This window comes from Gobius niger, assembly GCF_951799975.1.
Source record: "Gobius niger genome assembly, chromosome: 8".
Lineage (NCBI taxonomy): Eukaryota > Metazoa > Chordata > Actinopteri > Gobiiformes > Gobiidae > Gobius > Gobius niger.
In genome coordinates, this window is record NC_136859.1 from 18,973,399 (window position 1) to 19,000,522 (window position 27,124).

General features: G+C 40.3%; 1 protein-coding gene across 1 annotated transcript in view; it reads left to right on the forward strand.

Annotated features, from left to right (window-relative positions):
* The window catches only part of triob (trio Rho guanine nucleotide exchange factor b), a 67,778-nt gene that overhangs the window by 10,666 nt on the left and 29,988 nt on the right, over positions 1-27,124 (forward strand). The window contains exons 3-14 of the mRNA XM_079561150.1: positions 14,299-14,373; positions 15,269-15,383; positions 16,824-17,016; positions 18,031-18,135; positions 18,471-18,938; positions 20,037-20,159; positions 22,136-22,327; positions 22,582-22,713; positions 22,833-23,063; positions 24,728-24,850; positions 25,095-25,286; positions 26,912-27,081. Of these exons, the coding sequence (XP_079417276.1) occupies positions 14,299-14,373; positions 15,269-15,383; positions 16,824-17,016; positions 18,031-18,135; positions 18,471-18,938; positions 20,037-20,159; positions 22,136-22,327; positions 22,582-22,713; positions 22,833-23,063; positions 24,728-24,850; positions 25,095-25,286; positions 26,912-27,081 (2,119 nt within the window). The remainder of the gene's footprint in view (positions 1-14,298; positions 14,374-15,268; positions 15,384-16,823; positions 17,017-18,030; positions 18,136-18,470; positions 18,939-20,036; positions 20,160-22,135; positions 22,328-22,581; positions 22,714-22,832; positions 23,064-24,727; positions 24,851-25,094; positions 25,287-26,911; positions 27,082-27,124) is intronic.

Below are 27,124 nucleotides of genomic sequence, written 5' to 3' on the forward strand. Positions count from 1 at the left end.
CATTTTGTAATTGGATGTACAATGTCCCTCTCTCCCTTTGTCTTTTCTGTCAGCGTAGTATTTACTCTCACGGACAATTAATGAGTAAAAAACCGCAACATGCTACAACACCTGCAGTGGCGCTTATGGCCTCTAGGGGCATGAGTTACTTAGTACTGCTTTAAGTTTTGCACCGTTTGAAGTTTAAAAAAATAACAATATGGTCAAATAATTTATGTCTGCATACAATTATCCATCCTATCCAGCCTCCTCTGTAAAGCTACTTGCATCTGAATGATTCGCTGATTGATTTGGTTTAGTTCAATAAGATGTTGGTTATGTGCCTTTGATACATCATCCATGCATTGCTTTGTGAGTGAGAAGTACTAGGAACACTATGTACGGCTTAAGTAAAATGTTATGTTCTGCTGAGTCCCATCCCGTCAGACCTTGTTCCTCTGTGGCATCAGAGCTCTATAGCAACCATGACCTTGTGGGTCCACTTCCCAAACACCCCCAGGACAAATGCTAAAAATACACGTGGGTGAGTCTGGGTAGCTTTTGGGAAATAAGCAGATACATGCGTACTTGGCTTAATGCACTGATTACAAACGTCAGCATGGGTTTCTGCTCAGATTTTTTAGAGACTTTGTAGAGCTTTTCAGAATTAATTTGGCAGACAAACTAGAGGGCACATATACACAAGGTCAGCTTTGGACAGCTACATGTTATGGAGTGGCTTTGATTGAGTCAGCTTGATACAATTGACACACTTTCGAAACCCGATGTTGTCCAACTAGGTCAGAGATGAACATATGCAATTGACTGAGTGCCCTGTTATGCTTGCCAAATGATTGATGTCAAAAAGGCATAATCATGGAGCTTTATCCTGCTTTGCAAATCCATGCACAAATGCTGTCAGTCCTTTTATGACCTGTTTGTGGGCATTTGAATTGGGATAAACTGTTGATAAATTCATGAGCAATGTTTTATTGTGCATTTGATGTTTTTCTTGCCAATTTATTTACAAATTATGTGATTACTGCTAGTGCTTTTGGATATTTAGTTTGTACCCCTCAAACAGGTGACAATAGAGGTGTGCAATATTTCATCTACAAGATCAAAATGTAAATTGCTGTTTGGAGTATATTCAAATTTTACAATATTTCCAATGTCAAGAATTGTGGGGGAAATGTGGAATAATATATATATTTTTAGCAACATGATTGGTGGGAAAATATTGGGGGGGAAGTGTTTTGTTAAGTATCTTTTTGAGCGACAAAGTAAATTAAGATGTTTGCAGCACATTTTTTCATATTTTGGAAGGTTTGCAAAAATATTGCTTCCTCTTTGTTATCGAGAAAGTCCCCACAAATATTGAGATATTCACTTTTGTCAATATCACCCAGCCCTAGGTGACAAACAAAATTTGCTTGTCACCTAGGGCTGGGCGATATTGACACAACGCAACACAGTTACCAATATAACCAGGGATTGCTTGTTTAAGCTTATATTCTATATTTTAAATAGCCTACATAGAAATTGTTAGGTTTATTTTCATACTATATTTAGCATCTGGTCCATTACAACTGAATGATTTTTGCAGTTCTTGTTTTTGAGGTTAAGAGAAAGATTAGTAGGTAAAATAAAGGCCTTTTTTCATTCTCTTTTCTTTCATCCCTCCATTGCCTTTTTCCCTCACTCAAAATATTTCTGTTCAGTTAAATCAGCTACTCTCTCATCATAGCCCATACGGAGCTCTCTGTGTGGTTCCTATTGAATTTGACTTTTGAATGCTAACCATGCACCGCAGATAGACAGGCAGACGGTCACAGACCAGCACACACACTCATATACTTCTGAAGCAGTGGAGGAAGTGGTTTTCTCTGGGGTTCATTGGATCTTTTTATTCTCCCCTGCAGAGGCCAGAGCAGGGAGGACTAAACTTCACTGTGTCTTAATGACTTGTACTGTGTGGCTTTCTTAACTTTACTTGAACTTGGATCACATGATTCAGTGATCTCGTACGGTCTAATTTGCATGCAGAATGCAATTGGAAGAAAACACTGTGCATGGAGTCTGGCATGATCTGCAAATTCGGACCAACAGGGCAGCACAGAGGGAAGCTTTTACAAGGCCATTGTATTGAAAAACACCCTTTGTATTGTATAGAAGTGGGCAAGTAGAAACTTGAAATTCTCTGTGCTCATTAGTTAGCATGAAAACACATTTGCTGTATGTAACATTATATTTCTACTGCTGCTGCACAATTTTAACAAAATGGTGGAAATTCAAGATGTGATTTTTTTTTTTATTTAAGGCTCAAAATCAGTCTTCTTTATTGGGAGAATCACTGTAAAACAAATCGTGACACACTACAGTACACTCTTGGTTTCACATGCCTGTAGATGTGTTTCCACCCCCTGAGCATGTGTTTTGACTTGGTCTGTGTGTGTGGGTCGGAAAGGCCTTAATTAGATTCCACTGTAAAACACTGGCTCTGTTGGTTTTACAAAGAGCACAGCCTGCTTCCTCCTGTCACTGGATATCAACATAATGATATCTGTTTTTGCCCCGCAATACTTCCAATGGCTTCAAATAACACACTCAACTTTTAAGAGCAGTGGTATGACAATGTAATGTGGTATATGACTATTTATGTGTGATGTACTGTATGTCTGTTACACTCTTCTATGCCGAAACGGCATGTTGTGTGATTTTATATGCGTTTTCAACATCCAGACATTACACACCAGACTCGTTTAGGGTTAGATTAGGACAAAAACAGGACTAAACCAGGAAGGGTCTAAAAATTGGTCTGAATTATTGTACAATAGGCTGATCCATGCTCTTGAGCCTGAGTAGAGCGTAACATAGGGCCTTTAAAATTGCCCTCTCATGGTCCTATACAGTATAAGTGCCTCTCTCAGCTCTGCCTCTCTCTCCCTTTCCCCTCCCATCATCCCTCTCCTCCATCCTCATCTTTGTCCTCCCTCACTGTCTTCTCCTGCCGCTCACTGATGCATAGGATTTCAGGTTCCACTCCGTTGCTCTGACCAATCACAGCGCTCCTCTCCCCTAGAGCCTCAGCCCGTCACCTTCTCGAAAGCGACTTACGAGGGCGGGACTTAAGATCATTTAGGTGGGGCTTGGAGGGGGGTCGCTCGCTGCTGTTGTAAGTGCGGGTTCCTCCTTGACTCATGGATAACAGGGGGATGTTTGGTCTCTCCAGGAATAAATCTTGAAGGATATTTTCTAACTTTTTGTATTGTTGGATTGCTGCCGGAAGAAGAATTGCATCTAGTTTACTTTGCTGCTCAGCGAACGGAACACATAATTCATATTTTCAAATGTTGCTTTGCCAAACTGCTCCAGTCATTGTCTTTATGCCTGAAGTAGCTTTCGATTCCTGCTGCGTATTGTGTTTAAGGGCAAATGATGCATGAGAACGAATGCAATGTTAGGTGTTAGCGACTGACTGAAGGTGTTTATTAGCAACACTGCTTGCAGTGATGGAGCTAAGTAGAAGTGGGGGGTAGTGACTGTGACACTTGATCCCCAAAGTACATTTTTCCTAGAGGGGGTTGTCATTCCACCACTCATCTTATACCATAGCGCATTGATAGAAACCTATTGATAGGATCGTGCTACATGCTTTCATCGACCACTGAGCAAGATAAGTGGAAGACATGTCCCTTCAGATCCTGTCTACTGGACATTGTGAGTATGCAGCACATTGAAATGATACCCCCACGCCCCCTGAGACCAAGAGAAATAACTGTTGATGATATAGTTTATGATGGTGAAACATATCTATGACCCGTGATCTCATTTGGTCTTCCTGAAAGTAGTCTAAAGTTGGAAAAGATGCTTCCTAACATCACAACTGTCTATTTTGGGTCTGCGCTGCTGTAATGAACGCACATGAGTCAGATGGTATCACTTTTCTGCAGAAAGTATGTGAGCTTACACGCTTTTCTTTCTCTCTGTCACTGTTGTTATGGAGGAGCATCCTTTTAATCATGATACTGCAATGAGAGAAAATGCATGTTTGCATCATGCATGTTTCACTTTTATTGGACCTGGTAAAGTATAATATTACTCTGATCCTATAGCATCTGTGACTATAAAGTCTCTGCCAAAAATGTTTTTTCTTTTTTTTCAATTCAAGATAAAAAAGAGAAGCTGTATTTTAAGATCGATTACAACCATTTAACCCCCCATTACTTGCCTTAACTTTGGTCAATATTTAATCTTGCTTATTTATGGTGCAATTTCACAAAGCTATTAGCATGTCATCGATAGTAAAACTGCCTTTAACGGGTCACTCACTTAGTTGGCTGTTATGATACCCTGCTCTAATGACCTTCCTGTTCTGTTTGATCAAAGCAGGAAATAACATCACTATAGTTTGTTATTCAAGCACGCTATGCATCCTGGGTCATCAAAAGGGAAAATAACGCAGCTGCCACTCTCTGCAGTGACAGCGTGATGCCTCTTCCTTGTTGTGAGAGATGAGCCTCTTGGCCATGAAAAAGTCTAGTGACCCATTGAAAATTAAACCAACCTGTCAATATGTATTCATGTGTGGCTACATGACGACTGTGTGAAGGTCAGGGACGCTGGACACACTTCCTACTCGCCTATGTACAGGGCCTGACTTGCCACTGGTTTGTAGTAGGGCTGTATAGCAAAAAAAAAATGGTTTGAAAAATCGGATGGATTTTCTATTCCTTCCTCTTATGTAAATAATGAATGTTTTCCACTCCAGCATCATTTTACTCCACCAAAACCATGGCTGTAACTGCCACAGGACTGGTTGTAGTTCCAAGATGATATTTGAGGTCGACCAAAGTTGGAATTGCAAATTGTATTTTTTTTTATATATTTTGATTAAAGCCCTAGCGGATTGTACGTTTCAATCATAACCAGCTGATTAGAGTACTCACTTGCCAAATTGTAGCAATATTTTTCAATGTGGTGCATTTTAACACTGTACACATTTTGTATTAGATTATTCTTTTATACAATAATCATACAAGGCCTCTAGAAAAGCCTTTTTAGTAATAATAGTGGCTTGTTGGGTAGACCCCTTTGAACACATGATACCGAGTTTCAATATTTAGTCAGTTTAACTGCAGTAAATATATAATATTTTCTATTCATGTCTTTCTTGTCACCTAAGCACTAACTTAAGTTTTTCCGACAACATTTTTGAACATTGTTAGTTTCAGTGAAGTTAGACAAGCAAGTAACCTCAATAACAATGTGTCATAAACCTGTGGAAGCTCGCACGCTTGATTGGTAAGATTGACAGCTGTGTGTTCCCCTTTCCCATAGCAAGTCAAATAGACAGCAGTTTTTTAAATCCTGTGATTTTGATGTATGAACTGAAGCTCTAATATGCAGTTTGGGTGGAGTCTGGCTTCAAATGCGGTTCTGCGTTTTCAGCCATGGCCCAAGGTCGTTACAAAAAAACTACAATTAAATGGTCTGAGGATCCTAAATCAGTATCTTAAATCACAAGCATATAAAACAGATTTTTTTTTGTTTGTTCTCATGAAGGTAGTACTTTTTGAGTCGGTATGAACCAGTAAATCAAATTTCAATAGTGTGTTGGCTTCTATTGCCAGTAAAATTGTGTTTTTCCTCCTCTGTTTACTTATTTTGGCAGTGCAGAGTGTAATTTTCTGCACCAGCATTTTACATTAGAGACTGAATTATGTAAAAACCAAGCATGTTGCTTTTTTTGGATCTTTGTGCTCTGTGTATCCATGCATGTAAGTCTCATATTCCATCACATAGCCCTGTGTCTGGCGGTTTGCATAAGCTAGTTGTTTTTGAGGACTGTAATAACAGTGGATAGCTGAGGGATTGGACACAAGCAATGGAGCTGCTGCCTGTAGCTCGCTGCTGCGTGTGTGTCTATGGGCGCTACAGGACATTGGTCTTTGTTGAGGACAAGTCTAGTGAAAATCTATTCATAGTGGATTGAAGTGGCAGAGGGGAGAGCGATAAGGAGAGGGAGGAGGAAGGTTTGTGTAAAAATAAAAGAAACTGGACCTGATGACAGAAAGCAGAAAATCTAGTTGTTGTTGTTGTTGTTGTTACAGTTACACAACAGTGACAAAACATAGCATTTTCAATGTTTCAGCTATGACTTGATAAATGGCAATTATTGTTCATTCCGTTGATCTCCTACCTAATAATATCACAATTGTTTTACCACTTTCCTTGACTAAACTTTTAATAGATCAGGAACCTCGAAGCATCAGTTTTAGATCTGACACTGTTGTGTAGATATAACATATTTGCTTTTCTCAAACTCTCTGAAATTCATGCTTTTTACTTTTTGAGCTTCCGTCACATCAGTTAAAATGTGTGAGTTAAAAAAAACATACCATGGCTATATGTGATTAAACATCTATAGTCAAATATTGTTATTATTGATAGGTGTAGCTGAAATGCAGGTAAAGAACAGTACAGCTGTAAACAATGATGAGATGTCATAAAATCGAGAGGAATGCGTTCTTACTTCATTGCTCTATAAACAGTCTTGACAAAGTCCTCCCTGGATGCTTGGACATGCTTAATGAAACACTAATGTACAGATGCTCCACAGCTCTGAACATGTGTCCTCCCATAGGAGCTGACTCTGACTGCTGAGCTTGTAAACAGGAAGTGTCCTGCTTTCAGCCAGGAGCCTGCAGGTGCACAAACAGAAAAAGACAGATTTGGGAAGTTGGCTGGATCCTCGATCTTATATCTTTTCGTCCCATTAAAGCAGCATCATAATGGTCTTTGTTTACAAAATACTGTATGTTAGCTGTGCTTGCTTGTTTTGAATTTTCGTCTCTGTTTCTTTTTGTTTTCCCTCAGTGGAATAATTGAATCACAGCTAAACTATTTTTGGCTTATTAGAGGTGTTTTATAGCTTCTGTAATTAACAGCAAATCATTTCAGGTAGTGCTCCATTGCTCCATTGTTTGTCAGATTTGAGGTTGGCTGTTATCCTGTTAAAGAGCTTAGCTGTGCCCAGTGCTTTGTCAGGTGACATTACTATTGCTATTGTTCATTATTATAAAAATGGTGATTGTAAAAGTGCCAGATTAGTCAACAAAGGTGAATAAGTGTCAACTTTCACTGTATTCCAAAATGAGTTAGCAAGAGGTTGTTTCTTTGCCACCCCATAAACATAAACTAACCAGTGTACTATAGTGGCTGAAAAAGGCTCTATCTGAATAATCACTTAAGTTTTAAGAGTAACACATAGGCATACTCTCACCGAAATCTCTACACTGATTCGAGCACATTTTCAAAAGTTTAGCTTAAGTTTCTATTTGCACACAGACATCTGGCATGAAGCATTTTCGTCTTTTTCAATGTTTGTCTTTGTGACATTGAAAACCTAAGGCATTCTCTATTCTTTCTGAACCCTGACGAGTGTGTTTGCTCTGCGGTGCTTTATTGGCTTGGTTCTGTGGTGCATAGTGACAATCGTGGCACAGTGTGACTACAAAGGGCAGTCCTCTCTTCTCCCTGATGTGTTGATGTGGCTCAGCGTCCTGCTCTGTGAAACTGTACTGTAACTGCACATGACACATGACACACAGGCTTTTATCGACTTATCAACAGTCACTCTTTATGAGTGTGTGGACCAGGACTACACATCCACTCAAAAGCATGCCCTCTGTTTAGGGAAAAGGCTTCATTACCAACTCAAGAATAAAGTCTTTCTAGATGTTGTATAAAAACCTCCTTTATCTGTAAATGAAATGGTCCTTACACCATACAGTATTATCTTCATAAGGTTTACAAATTTGGTGAAAACAAAAACTGGCCTTTTTGCTCATTACAAGCCAAGATATAAATGATCTCGGCTTTCAAAATCTACCCAGCATGCTTATCACCTTGGAAACCCTCCATGGACAGAATCATTTCTGCTTTTAAACAACTGTTTTCTTTGCAAGTTTACACAGCTTGGCCAGTCGATGCTGGTTGCTTTTCACACATTCTCCTTCCTGAAGAGTTTTGACCCAAGACTGCACTATCAATGCAAGCCAAGAATGTCTCTTTCGTATGTGTATGGGTGCACACACCGGGCGGAGAAACTATTCAAACCAAAACAGTAGTTGTTAGTAAATCTTGTTTTGGGGAGGGGTTTGTGACACTGGGGGGACAGTGAAGAAAAAGCGTTGTCCGAAAGGCAAAAGGAGCTGGCAGTGCCTCGGTCTCTTCTCTATGTGGCTCGATGGGTGGCCGGGCGGTACCAATCCTTACTGCTACTATTGTTCGGCTTAACTGCTGCCTTTTCCCTGATGGGTCACTCGAATCATGATAGAGGTACTGCAAAAGTATGACAGAGCAAAGGAGCGCTTTTAGCATGTTGGTTGATGGTCCATGATGGCTGTACTTGACAACCACAGCTGGCAGTTTGCTCAGGCTGGAAACACCTTGATAAAACTCTCAGGTATTGTACTTAATTTTCCAACTTTAGTCCATGTGATAATGTTGAGATCACGTGGTTTCCAGAAGGCTTTGGTATATCGCTAAATGTGTGTTTTGATTGAATCAGTTGAGAGGTAATGTAGTGCATATGTGATGTGCCTTGTTAAGACCATTCATTTGCTTTAGTACATGGGGTTGCTATGTTGGAAACTTTAAAAATCTCATTGTCTCATGTCATCGTCTAGCCTATACGTGTGTGATCTTATATGATGTGACACTTTTGCACAAATTCTGAACTGAGCTGGATCTATTCTCAGGTGCGCCTGTATGCAAACGAGTTTCTTTTTATTCCCTGATTCTGCCACCTACAATGCTGATGATGCTGGCCTGTTTTATGTTTAGCCCTGTATATAGGTCACTGCATACTGTTTTAGTTACACTATGGTATAAATGGAGATGCGGCGCCAAAGAAGAAACTGTATAGCTCATGTTCGCTGAAAGTTAAGATCTTGTGTAAGATGGAAACAACACCCAGTGGAGCCCTAATATTTCTGTGCCTGTTGCTAAAACTAGAACTATAGCCTACATAACGCGTTCCTCACCTCCGACTCCTCGCTCTCACTGAAGAATTTCTCCTTGTAGAGTTCAGCTAATAATGTCTTGACATATTGCTTAAAACAAATGGTGCTCTTTGTCACAAGCACAGCACTGCAGAAAATAACTAATAGTCCTTATTTGTTCTCTTTTAAAGGGATATTTATCAGCGATGTAACAAATGACTGTGACGCAGAGATGTGCGACAGATTTAGCTGAATTTCCACAACAATAAGTATAACAAGTTTACTGTGTTATTCAAGCTTTTGCATTGTGGAGCTAAACTATGCTTTAGATCTGATTTTTGGGTCATCTAGATTGAGTTGCGTCATCTTGGAGATTTTTTTCTTGTCTCTGCAAACGTCATCTTAGCAACTTTTAACTATGATTTTCTTTTCCCTTTAAAGAAAAAGTCTCCTCTTGATTAGTTCAGATCTTTTCATTTCTTGAATTGCCTCCACTACCAACCTGGCTGCAATTGTTTCTTGGTTGTTTTTTTTTACCTTTTTGTAAATACTTCCCTCTCCTCTGTAGCAGCAGTGAACGAGTCCACACATTTTGTGCTCAGAAAGTCTGTAATCTGTAATCTGTTTTCCAGACTTAATTTGAAGTTATAAACTGTGGTATACTGATGCCAAATCACTTAAAAAGCCTGACTAGAGCATAATACCTTAATACTGTATGGCCCATAGACTCTGGGACAAGCTCCAGCCACCTGTGACCATAATTTACTGTAATGCCAAGAAAGTAACCCTTGCTGCATCATACGAAGTCAAGAGAGCGGCCACAAACAATAATTACAAAATAATGCATGCATGGAGAAAATGAGCTTATGTGACTTGAAAGGCCTCGTTTTTACTTTCATTTTATACCCATCTCCCAAACCATTAATTATCCACGGTTACGTAACAGGTATCGTGTCAGAGTAATTCCACCAATTATTTTATTACACCAACTGTAAAATCATTCAACTTGCTGATGCTGCATTGAGCTCTGGCTGAAGTTAAATTGAGTTCATTCCCTGCCACATGACTCTGGTAGGAGCTTTATGTCCACAGCCCTAAGTCCCAGTGCATTATGGCTGTTCAGCAAATGCATTGTTTCTCACACAGCAATAAGCTGTCCCAAAATAAAGTCATGCATTAAACAAATGTGTAAGAGGAAACCTAAGGAAACACTATGCAATGGTCAATCAATAAGTCATGTTTTTATTCATTCTTTAGTGACGTGCACAGTTGAATGCGCCGCTCCATGACTGCTGAAAACTATGGAGTTCTCTTCTTTTTTCTCTTTTTGTAATAGTCAAAATTTGGCCTTTGAAGTATTTATCAACTTCAAATGGAGCCCGGGGGAAAAAGTAACATTGTATTGTTTTTAAAAACAGAAAAATGGAATATTGGGATTTGGGGTGTTTTGTCTAAAGGCGCCGGTCTGCACTTACTTTAGCCCAGTGCCAGAACTGGACGAGAAGACCATAGTCTGTGTTTCCTATTCTTCCCATTTGTCACGGTGCATTGATAGCATTTGGTCTTTTTGCTGTGCTTAGAGGGTTACAGCCAGGTCAAAGGGGTTGTGGTAGGAGCACAGTGTTATTTTTGCTGTAAGCCACACTCTAACAACAATATGAGAAACCCGATGAAAGTGGAGCTAACCACAGGCCCCAGGCCAGCGCCGGCTTAGCCCCACAGACAACTGGAAGAATTGCATATGAGCGGTGGAGACAAGTAAAACCAAATCACATACAATACAATGGGGGGGGGATGAAGTGCGTGAAGGCAAGGTTGCAGTCCAGTTCCAAGGCAAGGCAAGGCAAGGCAAGGCAAGTTTATTTGTAGAGCACAATTCATACACAAGGCAATTCAAAGTGCTTCACAGTTGCATAAATACAAGGAAACAAATAGAATCAATATAACATAAACATATAACATAAAATTAATCAATTACAGTAAAAGGCGAGAGTGCAGATAAAATACTTTCAGTCATATGCATCGGTAAAAAGAACTGTTTTCAGCCTGGATTTGAACATTGTCAGAGTTGAGGCCTGTCTCACATCCTCATGAAGACTCCAAAGTGCAAACTACTAAAAAAGTCATGTAATTTCAACATACAATGCTGTTGCTTCTAAACCATCTTATCAAAACGTATTTCTTGTGACTTATGTCTGAATGATATCTCTCGCAGCTTTTTCTGTTCTTGTACAGTAAAGCTATATGCCAGGACCGGAAGCTGTTCTGTAATGTCTCTCTAACAAAGATAACCAGTGTTGTGGCAGCACATTGTTGCCAGCTGTTGTAATTGTCTATGTCTATTGGATAGAGAACTTGCATCCTGTATTCTGCCAGGCCACAGATTCATCGTGCCCTGTCTAGTCTATGGTCTGTAGATTGAACGCCTGTGATTGGCTCTGTGCTGACACGTCTGTTCAGAAACATTATACAAACTGAACTAAACAGCCACTTGGGATTATTTTATCAAATCTGTTAAATGCTCGCTAGCGAGACCCACTTCCTTTCTGTACAAAGGAAAGGTTGGCTGGACACACACGAATGACAGGTTTCTGATCGGTGAAATAGTCAAGACAATCACAGCAGTTGCATGGGATTCACAAGACTACGTCATTCACTGTGCCACGCTGTTGTAGTCCTTACCAATAATCGAAGAATGTTTACTTTGGCTTTGTTGCTTTGTGCTGAAGCCAGGCATTATTTTAACAAAATAATTGTAGCCTTCGTGGTTTGGTAAATATGGTTATTTAATCATGATTTCAATTTGATTTGAATTATTCTTGCTGCCCGAGATGTAACTGGTTAGATCTTTCTCGCAATGATGCTGAACACACTGATGTTGCTCTGTACAGGCTTTTCCTTAAGATTTCAATAAAATCTGGACATTTTTGTGTTTGTTATTCTGCTAATGAACAATTGAACAAAGTACACCCATTAAATGTTCAATTTTGAGTTGCCTCTAACCATACAATTTCCCAGCTATAGATTTAAATGCAGAAAATCTTAAAAGCTTCTGGTAAAAATGGTAAAGTTACACAGTGTGTTTCCATTCATTTTACAGGGCACAGAGAGCTGGCTGCCAGTAAAATGGATTGCTCTCATTATGAGTGTGTTATGAGCAAGCAGTGTGTGATTGAAAAGCTTTATTTCATGCTCGGCAGACTTGTAAATGAGGGCTGCTCTGTCGTGAAGAGAGGAGAGAGTCGTGTGGTGGAGTAGTGTGTAGCAGTGGTAGAATTTTATGAATCACACTTTGAAGCAGTTGAATGATGTGTGGGTTGGCATGACGCTGGACCGGGCGATAAGGCGACAAAGACATCATTGCATCTGCAATTTGTGCTATTATGTAATTGTGATTTGGGAAGTAGTCATACCTAATTTTTATTTATTGCTCTGTTGATATTTATATGAAAATCTATAGTCAGCCTTACATAGAGAGGCTTTTCCATATAAAGACGGCAAGCTTTATGAATGTTCAAAAACATACTACAGAGAGCAATGGATGAGTCTGACTTATTGTGTCACTTTCATAATTCAAAAACGTTGTAAATTCACGTTTTAAAGGATCTGTATCATGCCATTTTAGCCATCCTAAAGTAAAGTATAGGCATTTATATGATGTATTGTACCTCTACCACTATGGAGTACTATTTTTTGTGGTAAAGTATTTTCTGGGGGCATTTTGCAAACACGGAAGACACGGCGCTTCGACGACTAACTCCGCCCCCTCTAAGAGAAAAGAACAGGCGTGTCCAGAGTAGGTTAGAAAGAGCTCCTTCTTCTCAACTTTCAGTGCAAACATGACAGCTGTTCAGACTTGTTTTGTCCGCAGAGGCAGCGCGGACACTCGGGCTCTTTCTTTCTTTCTTTCTTTCTTTCTTTCTTTCTTTCTTTCTTTCTTTCTTTCTTTCTTTCTTTCTTTCTTTCTTTCTTTCTTTCTTTCTTTCTTTCTTTCTTTCTTTCTTTCTTTCAATATGGCTTAAAGCTCCAAAAAGTCGATTTTGCATAATATAGAACCTTTAAAGCAATAAGTGAAGCATTTTGGTCCAATAGTGAGTCTTTAACAGTGTGAAAAAACAGGAGCACTCTGTTATTCAAGCCAGTTTGTAGAGAAACACGGCATGAAGTGAACAATTTTCTGGTTCTCTTTGCATACAGTGTATTATACAGTTATCAGCAGCTGTTTTGTGTTGGAATGAGGGAGAATGTACACAGTTTGTGCACTGACCGCTTTAAGTGAATGAAACTGTTTTATGGATCCTTGATTTGACCCATCTCAGCTGGTTGTTGCATTATCTGCCAAATGATTGTCTGGCCCCTTCTCACAGTGACCTAAAGTGATGTCAGATCTGGCTCATCTATAATGTAAAAGACAGAATGTTACGCAAATAAAAAATATATGCAAATTACTCTGCTGCTTATCGACTTTTGCACATGAGCAAACGCTTGGTACATAACCCCATGGCCTTCTCATCATGCTTCTTTTTAGTTTTCTTCCATCCATCTGTCCGTTCGTCCGTCCGTCCGACAGAGACATTTGTGTGGCAAATGTGTGGCACAGACCAGAAACAGCTACAAACTAATTTTCCATCTGCAGTCCCTGGGCAGAGGCAGCAGGTTTATACAGTAAAATGAAGATATTAAGCATGTGTAATTTGATATTACTATGAAACATTGGTATTATATGTTATACAGTTTTGTGTCCAATCTCATTTTCCGCTTGAAAACACTCATAACTTCACCATCGCGGCTCACGTGCGTTATTTACTAACGAGTGCATTATAGCTGTTAGCAATATGTGTGACTTTTCCTGTTCAGTGATGGGTCCTCTGGGTAACTTGTGCTGGAGTCCTTATGATTGGCTGCTCTGGTGTTTTAGTGTGTCCATGCATGTGTGCGTGGTGACTCCATCTTGCTCCCTGGTATTAACCAATGTGCCATCTGTTGAGGAGGCGAGGGAAAGGATCTGACATTAGGACAACATACCGTAACAGATCAGGCGAGACTCTGGTGACAAGCGCTGATTAAATGACTAACAAGATGTCAATAAACAACAATGTGAGAGGGCTGAGAGGGAGGTGTGTCTTGCGTACGGCGGGGTCATTGCACAAACAGCCTCACAATTTCATGCTCAATAAATTATACTATGTATAAATGTTATTACTAGCAGTCCAGAAACAACACTTGAGTCTGAAGCTAATCTTGATGTCCTCAACAGCATCGAGGATTTAATAGATTTGTAAACTGTGTGTTTTTTTAAACTATTTTTCAGGGTTTCATCGCAACGAGGATCTGAAAGCAATTGATGTGCTTCCTATTTTGAAGGAGAAGGTTGCCTTTCTATCAGGTAAGTAGGATCATGTGGAGTTTAGTAACCAACTAACTAAAGCAGTACTAAGTAACTCATGCCCCTAGAGGCCATAAGCACCTCTGCAGGTGTCGTAGCATGTTGCGATTTTTTACTCATTAATTGTCCATGAGCGTAAATACTACGCTGACAGAAAAGCCAAAGGGAGAGAGGAGATATTGGAGATATTTTTTTTTTACTGAAACTTGGCTGTTAATACTGTTTAAGTGGTGCTAGCCCGCAGTTAGCTTTGACCGTTAGCCTGTTAGCTTCTTCTTCGTGATTCTATTAGTGTGTATTGGGGCCTCCGACCCGGAACAGGAAAGCTGCAAGTGTGGTTTTCTGGCCTGAGACACCAGGGGGAGATGAAAGACCCCCTATTCATCCCATCAACGCTTGCATTACCCCCAGAGGGACTTAAGGCAAAACAAGTTACTTAGTACTGCTTTAATTTGACAACAATACATCTAAAAGGAATTTAAATTGAGATGGGCGTTTAGGATAGTAGCTGAAGCTAACTATCATATTACCAGGATGACGGAGGGGCATCAGTGACATTATGTACATTTAGTATATGAAGAGAAGAAATGTTTGATATTGTAAAGAAATTAGCGTAGTCCTTCCGTGCTGCCTGAATGTGTCTACCTTAACTACATTACGGTTGTAATTGCCAAATCAGTAGAGCGGGTTGCATTCATTGTATGAGTGCATTAAATGGGCATTAGCTGGCCTTGTCATCATCATTATAATTTGACCTATGGCACTTTAGTCACCGCGCACTGACTCACAAAACTGGCGACTGGCGATGATCTAAGGAGGCTAAATCTCTACTGCTTTCTCTTTAGTATGCTGCGGTATTGTTTTGACATAAATGGATTTGATTTGTGTGTTGCAGGCGGCAGAGACAGGCGTGGGGGTCCCGTCCTCACCTTCCCAGCACGAAGCAACCATGACAGAATACGACCCGAAGATCTGCGTAGACTAGTGGCCTACCTGGCCACTATCCCCAGGTTAGAGTCACTATATAATGCATGTGGTCTGCCCCTTCTGCCCCCTCCCTGATCCTGATTTAATTTGACACAGACTCCTCAGTTGACTTTCCCACCTTGGTTAGATTTTAAAGAACGCAGGAGCTTTGCTTGGGGCTACAAAGGCCTGGGATGGATTATTTTGGATCACTGTGAAGACTCCCTTCTCTGCTGTTTGCTTTTCCTTCCTTTTCATTCAGGAGCTCAGGCTGCTGGTACTTGTTCTCTTTTTGGTGCTGGAACAAAGGGCATGATAGAGAGGTTATAGATTTATTTTCTTTTTCTTTACAAAAACACACATTTCTAACATATTTTTACAATGCTATATATAGTATAATAGTGCTATACTCCCAAGGGAGCAACTAACTAGGTTCACACATCATTACTACTCGGTGCAGGGTGAATCCAGTGCTGAACAAAAAGAGAGTAGTTGCTAAAATTTGCCTTCATTTTTATAACCTTTATTTAACCAAGAAAGTTCTATTGAGATTAAAAACCACAACTTCTAAAATCCTCTGTGGTGTTGAAGGTAAAATGTTTTTGAGACAGTTAAAGAGAGTATGTTGCCATTCACTGCATTTTTTTTGCATACCTGCAGCTGGCAATGTATTCAGAACCTGATAGCTTTCACATCAATAGTAATAATTAGTTCCATCTATGAATGATAATGTGTGAGCTTTTAGTATATAGTAGGACGGCAGCTAATAAATAATTCTTAACAAATGTTATAACAAGTAACTGCTAGAACTATATATTTACCATATACAGTATTATGCAATAGAGCCATAATACATCTGCCACCTGATCAGTTTTTGTCATTGTTTACTGTCGTTTCTCAGTTAACAAAAAGCAAATCTCCCGATTATTGGATTATTAAAGCAATAGCTTGTTGAAATCTAGTTTAGGCATCTCACAATAAGAGGCCAGTCGCTTATTCAGGACGTGGTTTCTCCCTCATTTGTCTAAATATTTCTCCTCCTGCCCCCTTTTTCTTTCATTTAAGCCTCGCTCTCCCCAGCCTCCTTCCTCTCTGCTGTTTTTCCTCTGCCCATTTGGCGGCCGGTGTGTTTTCAGAGAGTGAGGTCAGAGTGAGTTATAGCAGCGGGGCCTGCGTCTCTGTGCGTCTCCCAGCGAGACATATTCAGATTAAAGCCTTTAACGCGGCGAAACAACCTTTTATGGGCTTATACAGTAGGGCTCCTGGTAAGCACCGGTGGAAATTTCAACGCTCGGATGTTTTAATCTGCTTTTTTCCCAGCCAGACGTTCAAGGGAGCTTTGGCATTACTTTTAATGTGCTTGTCTTTTCATTGGCATTGTCATCATTGATAAAGTTGACAAGGCCATCTGATTCTTAGCCTGTATGTTCATTTAATTGCTACTGTGCTGATGGATTTTTAGACCTTTTCTTTTGTTTTTACAGTGAGGAAGTGGCCAGACATGGATTCACTGTCATTGTGGACATGCGTGGTTCCAAGTGGGACAGCATCAAGCCTTTACTGAAGATACTGCAGGAGTCCTTCCCCTCCTGCATCCACGTCGCACTCATCATCAAACCGGACAACTTCTGGCAAAAGCAGAGGACCAACTTCGGCAGCTCCAAGTTTGAATTTGAGGTAGGCGGTGACATTTTAATGTAGAAACTAATTTACATGAACAGCAATTTTGTAACCGTGTAGCGTGCTATATAACTGCATTTTATTGTATTTCTGTAGGCTGTAGGTGTTCCGTTTATGTACAAGCTTAGATGTTGTCTGTGTTAGTCCTGATTTTGACCTGAGTTAGGCCTATTTTTAGTCCCAGTTAACTCTTGCATTTCATAAACAAAATAGCTTTACAACATCCTTAGCAGTTCCACTTGGATAACATCAGTGGCTATTCTACTTATGTGTCATCATGTAATGCTAAAGTATCAGTACACTTTATCCTGAATATTTATCTGTTACATCTTTTGTTTGTCGTATAGGATTAAGCACTTTTACTTTGACGTCAGCAGTGGCTATGATTATCTTCTGTCTTTTTTATATTGATGTAGCGGAGCAAACCTTCATATACAATAAGTTAGTACATTGCATAGTTTATAATACTGATATTGGTTTAAATCTTTTGCCTGTAGTTCATGATTTAGCACTTTTAATTGGACCGCTGCAGTGGCAGAGGCGCGGTTCGGTCCCGTGTGGGCATCTGCTGCTGGGTATATTTAGTACTGACCCTGTTACTATGGAAACAGCATACTGTATATAGGACATGGTGATGCATTTGGGGAGTGAATTGGGTCTGAGAAAGCACCTAGTTGTGTCCATTGAGATTAATACTGCTACTTAAAAGACCAACATCCCAAATACAAATGGATATCAAAAAGATATTATGAGTTGGGTATGAAATGTGAATCTGCATGACTGGTTAACTGAACCCTGTGTTTTTGCATACCGTGAGTTTATATCTGTATGTTTTTCCTACTTAGTAATGATAACACAAATGCTCATGAAAAGCCCTGGAATGTAGAGTTTATTGGCCACCGCCTTTTTAAACAGGGCATGAGTGCAACACTGCACATTCTTCTCTCAAGTCTCACCTGTTGGGTTACCGATAACATTGACCAATAAGTTTATGGTTTGTCTTTGTTTCAGACGGTGATGGTCTCTTTAGAGGGTTTAACCAAAATTGTGGACCCTTCCCAGCTCACGGCGGACTTTGAGGGCACTTTGGAATACAACCACGATGATTGGATTGAGGTTTGGATTATTGACCTATTTATTTCAGTTGAGAAATAGATTATCAAGCTCATCCCAGATTTGGGATTTAAATCATTATCAACAATCAGTTGTAATGCTATTACTCGTGTTGCATATTGGCCCGTATGCAAATTTGGTCACATTTTAGAACACACACTAAAACGTTTCTTCCACTTTTGATAAATGTCAAACATTACTGTACTCTTTATTTCTGCTGCACATTCTGTCTCCAATATTATTGGTGGGGCAAATAAGGTTGTCAGACAGTGGTCGTCATGTTGTGTGAATGTATTTTACAATAACAGTCTATAAGCTTATTATTCATCTTTCTGCAGGTGCGGCTTTCATATGAGACCTTTGCCAGTGATGCAGCCCGGACCCTTGCCCGCCTCGAGGAGCTCCAGGACACCCTGTCCCAGCGAGATCTGCCCCGGGACCTGGAGGGGGCACGGCGGCTGATGGAGGAGCACGCTGCCCTGAAAAAGAGAGCCACCAAAGCTTCAGTGGAGGAGCTGGACACTCAGGGGCGACGCTTACTGCAGAGACTACAGTCGCACAGCACGGGGAGCGGCGGCGATGGCGGATACAGCAACAGATCCATCGGGGCCAGCGGAGAGTCCAATGACCATCATCATCACGGCTGCCACGTGCACGCCGACGCCCACAATCTGGTGGCCAAAGTGACGGGTGTGTTGGATAAACTTCACGGGACACGCCAGAACTTGCAGCAGCTCTGGCACATGAGGAAACTCAAGTTGGACCAGTGTTTTCAGCTGCGACTCTTTGAACAGGATGCCGAGAAGGTACTGTTTTTGTCCTTGTCTACAATAGTTGGGTGCGTTCTTGTTTTAGTGAATACAGAGTTTTCTTTTTTAGTTTTTGATATGAACATTTTTAGCAAAGGTAGGTAAGAGGTGAGAAACAAAATGACTAATAATGGTGTGGATCCAGAATGTGGGATTGTGTGTTATTTTTGAGATAAGCTGCAACTTTCCAACACAATAACATTACAATTATTTTTTACAAAATCTCTCAAGTGGATGATAATTGAGGCAAGTTTGGAAACAGCTTTTGCACAGAATCACTGGTTTTACCGGCAAATTGAAGGTTTTAACAGTATTGCAACACTAGTTAATTTACTGCATAATCCAGCATCTAATTGTTGGCATTTAAATTGACGCAGTAATCCCACATTTAAATCCTCAGATCATCATTCATCCCTATGATTCCCATCCCTGATTGGCTCTGAGCAAAGCTTAACACATGAGCAGAGCTGATACAGCGATAGTGCACTGTATCATTTGACATTCATTCCAGTGTTTGACCGGTCACAGATGAAAGCCCTTTCTTGATGTTCCTAAATGCTTTTATGTTACTTTACTTGAATGCATATGAGCATGGGAGCAGAAATGCACATGTGACTGCTTTTGTGTGCATGTGTACGTGTGTGTTTGTGTGTGTGCGTGTGCGTGTGTGGCTGGTGGGTTGCGTGTCTATCGGCAAAATAATCTTCACACCTTTTAAACATGAAAGCTGTCACGAACCACACTTTTACCATACCGCTAAGCTCAACACTGTTAAATGCTGTAACTATTGTGAAAACCTCTAATGCATTTTTACACACTGTTAATGCTTTTCTGCTATGACATGGAACAAAAAGACTAATTATGAAAGTCACACATGCACACTATTACACTTTTATCAAGCATTCTGTAGAGTACAACAGAATGCTTTGTGCACAAATGCAAAGCAACACAAGCACATAGGAAATCTTGTGCATTTAAAGTGACTATTAAGGCTGAGATGTTTTTAAGATTGATTCCATTGTGAATAAAATATCCTGTTGAAAAAAACGCATCCTGTTGAAAAAAATAGCCTTTTTTTTTTTTTAAACATTGCAGATGTTCGACTGGATTATGCACAACAAGGGGCTTTTCCTAACCAGCTACACAGAGATTGGGGGGAACCACCAGCACGCCGTTGAGCTACAAACCCAGCACAACCACTTTGCTATGAACTGTATGGTAAGATGCTGCCTTTTGTGTCACACGGTGTCACAGGCTACCCAATCACTCCCAATTATCATTACTGTCATTCAGGGTAGCAGGCGAATATTTTCTGATCTGCTGTAGGCTCTTCTAACTGTAGTTTCTCGTTGCTTCAATATTATTCAGCTGTTTTCTCAAGGGCTCAACTCTGCCTTGCCCTGTCATGTCTTGTCACACACACTACTGTTCCCATTATTGACCCACATTGAGTGTCTGCCCCTCCCATAGTGTGTGCTGCCCTCTACTGTTTTCTCTTGACCTTCCTGCTTCACCCCGCGTCGTCCGCAAAGCACTGGTGTGTAGCAGAAGCCATTGTGCTGTGCCGTAATGCTCTGGCAGTTACAAACAAAACCATTAATCCCTTGTTCTCGCTCCTGGAAAAACAAGCCTAGACAGTGCAGTAGGGGTTTCTCATAAGAAATTATTCAGTCCTCTACCATTAGTGAAGTGAGTAAAAAAGAATATTGACTACAGAAGCATGTGTATGTTCTCTGTGGGGTCATGCAAGTGTTGAACGTGGAGCAACTTTGGAAACTGGGTTTTATTCTCCCGGTGATTGTTTAATGTACTTTATTAAATTAATTCAATATATTAATGAGGGAAAAATGTTTCTTGAGAAATGTACTGTACAAAGGAAAATAATGTTGCCCCTAAAGATCAGTGTTTTTAAACAATGTAATAACTTTATTTAAATACAGTCTACTTAAGTGTAGAAATTTACAAATATATGATTGTGAATTAAATTATATAAGTAAAAGAACAGACCATGTGACAAAAGCAGCTAGGAAAGATACTGCAGTAGTGTAGATGTTAACACAGCAGTGGGTACTTTGTGCATCCTCCACCCTTTCTTCCACAGGAAGAGCATGCCGTTTCCTCTTCCTGTTGCCTGCTCTGGTGAATGGAAACCTGAAGTGTCAAAAGAATATAAACACCATGTGCATTGTTTCCACCTCTGTTACTGCCATGTGTGGAGATTTCCAGGAAAAATACATTGTAATCTTTGAACGCTTGACCGCTACTCCAAATGTAAAGCTTTGTCATTACTGCATTAAGTATACAAAGTTATTTCTACCAGCCAAACAAAACAGCTGTTTTGTATTTTTGCCTCTGTCCCTTCTAAACATCTGCTGCACCCCCTTTCTTTTCCAGCATCAGTTTTAAATTAAGTTCACCAACAGTTAGTGTGCTTCTGTGTGCGTCTGTAATTTAATATCATTTTTAATGACATACAGATGTCTCAGAGGCCCACTGGCTAATTAACTGTGACTTTGTTCTTGCTTTGTTCCTTCTCTACTTCCAGTATATATATTTTTTCTAACAATGTATAGGTAATAGTGCCGGCATGCTACTATTCTGAATAGTTTTTTTCCTTTAATAGTTGGACAATTACAATTTTTCCTAAAGACACGTGTCCTATTCATATTTTACTGAAGTATGAATCTTATTAAGGAACATAAAGGGCTCCACAAGCAGCAATTGAATAGAATAATACCAGGCAGTTAACACAGTTGTTAATTAGCGTTTGCTGATCCATGCCAATCTACACAGAACAGCTGGGAGCTCATATATTACAAAAATAATGAGGAGCAAATTACTATAGTTTCCATTATTCACTGTAGACTATTTAAGCAATGTAATTTTGAAGGTCTTGAGATGCAGCTTTAGTGCATGAAATATATTGCTCTGTTGTTCATTTTATGGTTTCTAACCATTTGCTATCTAAACTGAAGGCAACTGTGCCACTCTACCATAGCGCATACGGCTTTGTTAAAACTCAGATTATACAGGTTATAGTAAAGTTGCACATTGTTCTCAACAGTACTTAATATAATGCATGACCACTATTACTGTGTCATTAGTTTAACCTTTGTCTGAATAAGTGTAGAATTAGATCATCCGTGAAACTCAAATGGTTTAAATCTAGTGAATAACTTCAGTATCCTCCACAGAATGTGTATGTGAACATCAATCGAATCATGTCTGTGGGGAACCGGCTGCTGGAGTCGGGCCACTATGCGTCGCAGCAGATCCAGCAGATCTCGGGTCAGCTGGAGCAGGAGTGGAAGGCCTTTGCTGCTGCTCTGGATGAACGCAGCACTTTGCTCGAAATGTCTGCCAGCTTCCACCAAAAGGCTGATCAGGTACAGTATGCTAAATTAACTGCTGTGAATTATGCCTCCGTTTAATACTATCAAGTTGTAATAGAGAAAATGTCTAAATGATTTTGTTATATTTCAAAAATGTACTCTCAGACTGATAGTGGCTGAGTGGCTGCATATTTTGTAAAAGTGTCAAAACTGACTTCATGCAATGGAATGGGTCTAAAATGCTCTGAGCCACTATAGCCGCAACTGTTTTTATTTTTGTCTGACCTACATGTTTGTCCTGTGTGCAGTACATGAGTAAAGTGGAGCCGTGGTGTAAGGCATGTGGTGAAGGAGATCTTCCATCTGAACTTCAGGACCTAGAAGACACAATACACCATCATCAAGGCCTATATGAGCACATCACCACTGCATACTCTGAGGTCTGTTCAACAAATTACCAAGTACCAAGTAAACTCCATGGAATATTGATGCACTCTTTTCGTTGTTGTTTTATTTTTGTTTGTTTGTCGTCACTTAACCATAATGTCCTTCCTTGTAGGTGAGTCAAGATGGCAAGTCTCTTCTGGACAAACTGCAACGGCCTTTGACCCCAGGAAGTGCTGATTCGTTGATGACATCGGCAAATTACTCCAAAGCAGTGCACCACGTCCTGGACATCATTCACGAGGTTCTGCATCACCAGAGACAGCTGGAAAACATCTGGCAACATCGCAAAGTCCGTTTGCACCAGCGGCTGCAACTCTGTGTGTTCCAGCAGGATGTCCAACAAGTAAGGATATTACAAGGCAATGCAAGCGTTAAAATGTGCTTTTTGTTGCAATGCCTGGCCACACTGTTTTTCATGCACTACTGGGCTATACTGTTAAATAGTTAACAATAAAATCACATAGTTAAGCCAAAGTAACTTTTTAACAACGTAACAACGCTACTGCTACACAGTTTCAAACACTACATGCTATTAGTATTTTGCAATAGGTTAATTTGTATCTCATATGTTAGAACCTGCAAATTTATCTTGGCAAAATACTTGGTAATATGAAGCCTAGACGTAATTTCTACCTGGGAGACCAATTTAGCATCACCTACCTCAAGCCAATGAGCGTGTCTGCGAGGGTCACACCTCCAGCTCAGCCAATCAGCTCAGAACCACACCTTCGTAGTAACCAATCATCGCACTCAGTTCCCCTTTTAAGCCTCTGGCATTCATGGCCGTTCGCTTCCCAGCTGTGCTGCAACCCACCTCCTCCCTGTCTCGGCCTCTTCAGTCTACGGCTCTCCCTGCTGCATCCTCTCAGGCCTCATACCACCGCCAGTGTCCAGGCTCAGGGGGAAGACATCTCCAACTCTAACCTGCCCATCAATTCTAATTCAATTAATCTATATGATGTCTACTGCCGGGGGGTCTGATCGCTAAAAATATACATATGTCAGTAAATCTTTCTAATCGTCGCTTTTGTCTGTTTGAGTCTATCCAGGTTGAAATACCTTTTCTTTCTGTTTGAAAATGTTTCCGTATTTTGTCCCTCTGGCTGTAGTAATCCACGTTGTCCCTCCTGACAGTACAGTGTCAGAAAGGTTGGGTAGATAACAGTTAATACCCTTTTTGAGTTTGACATTTCTTTACAATAGCAATGATATCCAAAATGTTTGTCATTTGACAGATGAAAGCCAATGGTTGCATAATAAAGTGCATCTAAATGAGTATGTATACTGTATTCCCCAGATCTCAATAACTCTTTGGGAATTTCTTATTAAAGACCTTGAAATGCAGTATTTATGATCCAATCGAAATCCTGTCTTCAAAGCATTACCTCCTCCTGGGTTTTGGACATAAGTCTCTTGACGACGGATGGCAAAGCTCTCGGATCAAACCACCTGAATTCACTTAAAGGATATTGTCTTCATCTCTTGTGCCCTGGTGTGGGTCTTGCTGGTTCTCCCCATCCCTATCTTCCTGTCTTTCATCACCCTTCTGTCTTAGTAGTGGTTTCCATGGTGATGCAATTTACTGCCACATGAAGTATCGGGGGCATTGTGCGGCACATGCGTGCCCCCTCAAAATATTCTCAAAGAGACCTTGAGAAGAACTCCAAATCTTTTAAATTATTCCTGAAACTACAGTTGTGCCCCAATAATATGTATTGAAGGTAGTCTTTGCAACTGAGCACAGCAAAAATGTGTGGACTCTACTTTATGAACTGTCTACTATACTATGTGAACGGTATTGTATGTATTTTTGTAACTATAACAAAGTGTGGATGGAAAAATGTGCTTGTAAAAAGATTTAAATGAGAGATCATGTACATTAATATACCCTCACAAGAGCTCTAGCTCCTACTACTGGTTAAAACATGCACTGCATCTACAGTAAATATGCCATACAGCCTGTATTTAAGCAACCTTCTAATTTTGGGTGTTTGTGTGCTTGCAAAGGTGCTGGACTGGATTGAAAACCACGGTGAGGCTTTTCTCAGTAAACACACTGGAGTTGGGAAGTCTTTGCACCGAGCCAGAGCACTGCAGAAAAGGCATGAAGACTTTGAAGAAGTAGCCCAGGTATGTAAATAAATGAATGAATTAGTTCATGCGTACCACACATTTTTGTTTGTTTGTTTTTCTTTCTAATTGTATTCTAAGTAGAGTGTATAGAAATATTCAAATCTAGAAAATATATGCAGAAAATTAAGCAGGCCATAGTGTTTAGTATCAATCCATCATTAAATCACATTGAGGTTTGAAGACAATTTGAAGAGAAACAAAAGTAACTTCACTATATTGTGAACCTACCCTCACTGTACAGAACACCTACACAAATGCTGACAAGTTGCTGGAGGCGGCGGAGCAGCTTGCTCAGACCGGAGAGTGTGACCCAGAGGAGATCTACCAAGCGGCGCATCAGCTGGAAGACCGCATCCAGGACTTTGTGAGACGAGTAGAGCAGAGGAAAGTCCTGCTGGACATGTCCGTGGCCTTTCACACACACGTCAAAGAGGCGAGTGCTCTTATTCATATGACAACATTGATGCTACATTTTAGATTACAATGTTTCATTAAAACTCCTGTTCCGAGTAGGTGGCCTTAGTAGTTTAGTAAAATGTCTTTTACTAAACGACTAAAAGTCGTGAAAGCAGCTTTTTTGTGGAAATAATAATGGAGCTTGAAAATGTGCATTACATTTTGAGTAAAATGAGTTGTGTCTTCCTCCCTCTCTTTTGAACATGAATGAAATTAGGTATAGTAGATTTGATAACCAATTTTAAGATCGTTCTAAATTTAAATTGCTGCTCAGACTATGTGCATTCCATGGATAACTGTACTTATACTTGTCATATGCTTTGTTAATACACTGTAAATGGCACAATTGTGATTTCCTGTCAGAATTAACCTTTAGAGACCTCGTGCTGGGCTGTACGTGAGCTGACAGCACTTCACTCTGTTTGCATACGCTCATATCAAGTCAAGAGTAGTGTTATTAATGAAGCTAGTCTTTAATGTCCATATGGTCCAATCTCCTTGATCCCATCTGTTAGCTCAGGTCACTGTAGTCGTCCCTGTAGCTGTGTGTGTTGGTCAGTCCGTGTGTAAAAGTGAACTCCTGCTGATCCCCTAATCTTGTAGGAAACTGCAGAGCTAACTGCATTCAGTCAATGTGTATAGTAATGTGATAGCCATTCAAATGTAACAGACTTGGTAGCTTGTGCACAACTAAGGGGTACCGTACTGTATGTTGTAGCACTCTTGGTCGTGGGTCTCCACATTGTAGTTTACACACCATTTCAAGCTTTAAAACAGTCGTTCCCAAGCTTTTTTCTCTTAGGGATCAATAAAATTAGTCTTTGATGATTGGGGGGTATTTCATCTCCCACTGGTGTCTCTAGCCAGAAAGCCACAATTGCAACTTTGCCTGCCACCAAGGCAGAGGTCCAATACACACTAATAGAATCACGAAGAAGGAGCTAGCAGGCTGACGGGCAAAGTTAACTGTGGGCTGGCGCCACTTTAGCAGTATTTACAGCCAAGTTTATGTGAAAAAAATATCTCCATTGTGTAATTGGAGTAACAATATCCCTCCCTCCATTTGTCTTTTCTGTCAGCGTAGAATTTACTCTCACGGACAATTCATGAATAAAAAAACGCAACATGCTATGACACCTGCAGTGGCACTTATGGCCTTTAGGGGCATGTGTTACTTAGGTCTGCTTTAAAGTGTCATTTAAATAACCTTTGCTTTCAAATTAAGGTTCTAATTGAAGTCAGTTTCAATTTCCTGTTTAACTTGAAATAATTCCAAGTGCCTCCTGATAATTCCTCAAGTTTCCCCAGAGGTCCCCGTACCCTTGGTTGGGAAACACTGCTCTAAAATCTTATCTGGAATCATAAAAATAAAGCCTTGTGTTTGTGGGAGATATGCTAAAACTCCAGGGTCTCTTGCTCTGTAGGGCTCTAGTCCCCCCTGCCAAATCAGCCAGATGGCTAATCCGTTACAAAGATGACCATTCACATCTTTGGAGCAGCACTGGTTGGGTTTCATCTGTGGGGCACCTGTGTTACCACACTCTACTCTTTTTTTTATACACATTGCTGTTTTGAATCTTAAGTATTTTGTTGCCCCTGTAGTTGTGGACATGGCTGGAGGAGCTGCAGAAAGAGCTGCTAGACGATGTGTACGCGGAGTCAGTAGAAGCAGTGCAAGACCTGATCAAACGCTTCGGTCAGCAGCAACAGACCACTCTCCAGGCCACTGTCAATGTCATCAAGGAGGGAGAGGACCTCATACAGCAACTCAGGTACAATGATTGCTTTTAGCTTTTTAGCAGTGGTTACTCTGTT